The sequence below is a fragment of the Salmo salar genome, chromosome ssa11, assembly GCF_905237065.1.
Source record: "Salmo salar chromosome ssa11, Ssal_v3.1, whole genome shotgun sequence".
Classification (NCBI taxonomy): Eukaryota; Metazoa; Chordata; class Actinopteri; order Salmoniformes; family Salmonidae; genus Salmo; species Salmo salar.
In genome coordinates, this window is record NC_059452.1 from 51,503,896 (window position 1) to 51,507,119 (window position 3,224).

At 45.3% G+C, this 3,224-nt stretch overlaps 1 protein-coding gene across 1 annotated transcript; it reads left to right on the forward strand.

Moving 5' to 3' along the window:
* Positions 1-215: 215 nt before the first annotated feature.
* On the forward strand, positions 216-3,014 carry LOC106591457 (chymotrypsin A-like). Its single transcript, XM_014182678.2, has 6 exons — positions 216-281; positions 1,174-1,357; positions 1,613-1,691; positions 1,876-2,056; positions 2,312-2,445; positions 2,808-3,014. The coding sequence occupies exons 1-6, from the start codon at positions 230-232 to the stop codon at positions 2,967-2,969; spliced, it is 792 nt and encodes a 263-aa protein (XP_014038153.1). The 5' UTR covers positions 216-229; the 3' UTR covers positions 2,970-3,014.
* The last annotated feature ends 210 nt before the right edge of the window (positions 3,015-3,224 follow it).

The window sequence follows — 3,224 nt, forward strand, 5'->3', positions numbered from 1 at the left end:
CCCTGTTATCTGCAGAGGGACAGGTGAGGTACACATATACACACACACACACACACACACACACACACACACACACACACACACACACACACACACACACACACACACACACACACACACACACACACACACACACACACACACAGGGGGTGGAGGGGAATGCAGAGTCAGACCCGTGGTTCCTGTATAAAACACCCCGCTGTGTACCTCACTCCATCACGCTGAAAACATGAACTGTCTGCTGCTCCTCTCATGCCTTGCCTTCGCTGGCGCAGCCTACGGTGAGAAGATGTCCATGTGTATACCAATGTCTGCCTTGTAGGATACCTTGTAGGATACCTTGTAGGATACCTTAGGGTGCTTTTTAGTCGTTCAGTTTTTATTGTTATTGTCACAACGTCTACTGAAGGTGCCTCCTCTCCCTGTTCGGGCGGCGCTCGGCGGTCGTCGTCGCCGGCCTACTAGCTGCCACCAATCCCCTTTTCATTTTTGTTTGGTTTTGTCTGTCTTATGTTATCACCTGTTTTGAGTTGAGTTCGTTAGTGGGGGTATTTAGTCTAGCTTTCTAGGTTTAGGTTTGTGCGGATTGTTTGTGTTTCCTGTCGTGGGGTTTTGGGGGATTGGTTTTTCTCTCTTGTACTTTGTTGGAAGGACGTTTATCCTGGGCTGTGTCCCAACTCTGTTGAGGTGGATTTTTGTCTAGTTGGGTTTCCTTGTTCCCTGCCTAGTTATGGCATTTTTGGACTCGGGAAAATAAATACGTTCTACTCCGCACCTTTAGTCTCCTGCGCCTGACTTCACCCCTCCCTCACTTCTAGTGCATCTTGACAGTTATTCTTTTGTTTTTTTATTCTCATATGTTTGTTTTGTAATAAATATTTCAGTTGTAATTTTAATTGTTTTTATTTGTTCTTTCCTGTGAAGCACATTGTGTTGCATTCCATGTCTGAATATGTGCTGTAGAAATAACACTTAATTTGATTTATTTATCGGGTAAAATAAGTATTTGATAGAAGTTGACTGCTCTACTCAATAACATTTCAAGTGGTACTACAATAGGCAGCAATGTATTTATATTCTGTATAGACGTAATTCAGAAACTGTCACTGTTAGAATCTCTGTTAGAGCAGCCAAACCTGACCCCTGACCCCTAAACGCTGTCTCTGTCTTTAGGTTGTCGCACCCCCGCCATCCAGCCTGTGGTGTCTGGTTACGCCCGCATCGTCAACGGTGAGGAGGCTGTGCCCGGCTCCTGGCCCTGGCAGGTGTCCCTCCAGGACTACACTGGATTCCACTTCTGCGGCGGCTCTCTGATCAACGAGATGTGGGTTGTGACTGCTGCCCACTGCAGCGTGAAGTGAGTGCTGGCTGCTGAGCCATAACCTTCATATAAGTGTAGCAACATGCTAACTAGCTAAAAACTAGCTAAAATCTAGCTAATGCTCATACTAACTTGCTAAAAGCTAGCTATTGCTAACTAGCTAAAAGCTGGATAATGCTAACTAACTAAAAATTAGCTAAAAACTAGATAATGCTAATGCTAATTAGCTCAAAGCATGCTAACATATGGCTAAAGTAGCTAAATTATGTTTATTTTGTGAAACTATTTCAGGACCTCTCACCGTGTGATCCTGGGAGAGCACGATCGCTCATCCGACGCTGAGAACATCCAGACCATAAACGTTGGCCAGGTAAACAACAACACACAACTATTACTACAACTTTTAACATCCAGACTTTTTATTTTGAAGTAAAGATAAAGATCAGTAAAAGTTTCACCTTTTGAAGTCAAATCAACTCAAACGATAATGATCTGCACAGTGGATTAACGTTTAATCTAAATCTCAAACGTTGTCGTCCTTGTGTCCTTACTAGGTCTTCAAGCACCCCAAATACAACGGCTTCACCATCAACAACGACATCACCCTGATCAAGCTGGCCAGCCCCGCCCTCTTGGGAACCCGTGTGTCACCCGTGTGCGTTGCTGAGACCAACGATGACTTCCCCGGTGGCATGACGTGTGTGACCTCCGGCTGGGGTCTGACCCGCTACAACGGTAACCAATCACTACAGCTTTTTCTAGGTCTCATTGTAAAGTCGGACAAACCTTGGCTAGTTTTTTTTGACTAGCGGTATGTTCGGTGTAGTTGAAAGATTCCATTTCAGTTGGCTCAATCTATTTGAAATAATTACATTTCAGTTGGGTTTCAGTGTCGTCTTGAGTTGCAGGTCGTCTAATAATGTGAGAAAGATGGTGATTGGCTGACCGGTTTTTAAGTGTTACCTCACCCTTGGTGTTCTCTGGTTCCAGCTGCTGACACCCCTGCCCTGCTGCAGCAGGCTGCTCTTCCCCTGCTGACCAAGGCTCAGTGCCAGAAGTTCTGGGGCTCCAAGATCACCGACCTCATGATCTGTGCTGGAGCCGATGGCGCCTCTTCCTGCATGGTAAGTAAACACAAACCATAGGGTTGAAACATTCCGGTAAACTTCCAAAACATTCCCAGGGTTTTCAGACTTCCTAGTTGGAAGAATCCCAGATTTTTGCAAGCCTACACTAACCATATGGCTTCCTGACACACTGTTGCAGGCCATGACACTGAACCTACCACCGTCTGACTAATGGCAGAGTTCAATCTGAACTTTTACAGTTATTTACACTGGTGTAAACAGTCATTGCATCAATAAAAGCTTGGTGTTGTCTTAGTTATTAACTTTTTGGAAACAGCTGATCACAAACTCTGAACATAAAAAGAAATCCCTAGAGAGAGACTCTAACACTTTCTATGCTCCTTTTTGTGTTCCCGCAGGGCGACTCTGGTGGCCCCCTGGTCTGTGAGAAGGCTGGTGCCTGGACCCTGGTTGGTATTGTGTCCTGGGGCAGTGGAACCTGCACCACCACTATGCCCGGAGTGTACGCCCGCGTCACCGAGCTCCGCTCCTACATCGACCAGACCATCGCCTCCAACTAAGTTTTCAGCTTCATCTTCATCATAAATAAAAGTAGTTTCTAGTAACGTATTTGTTCCTTGGTGTTTCTTGAAACGTGGGTTTTGATAATTAATGCAGCAATCAGCAGTTAACAGAATAACAAAGCGTTCTCTCCGCCACTGTTCTGGTAAAAAGCGGGAGGGATGGTGCTTGAGAAATGTAACCACTCTCAAATTCAAAGATAGAGCTCCGGACGCAAGGACTGACCATCCATGATATCAACATTATCGTTTTAA

Excerpts from the sequence above, each read along its gene's own strand:
- LOC106591457 (XM_014182678.2), top strand. The coding sequence starts at position 230 with ATGAACTGTCTGCTGCTCCTCTCATGCCTTGCCTTCGCTGGCGCAGCC. Across the intron at positions 282-1,173 it reads CTTCGCTGGCGCAGCCTACG|GTTGTCGCACCCCCGCCATC; the intron begins GTGAGAAGATGT and ends CTCTGTCTTTAG. Across the intron at positions 1,692-1,875 it reads AGACCATAAACGTTGGCCAG|GTCTTCAAGCACCCCAAATA; the intron begins GTAAACAACAAC and ends TGTCCTTACTAG.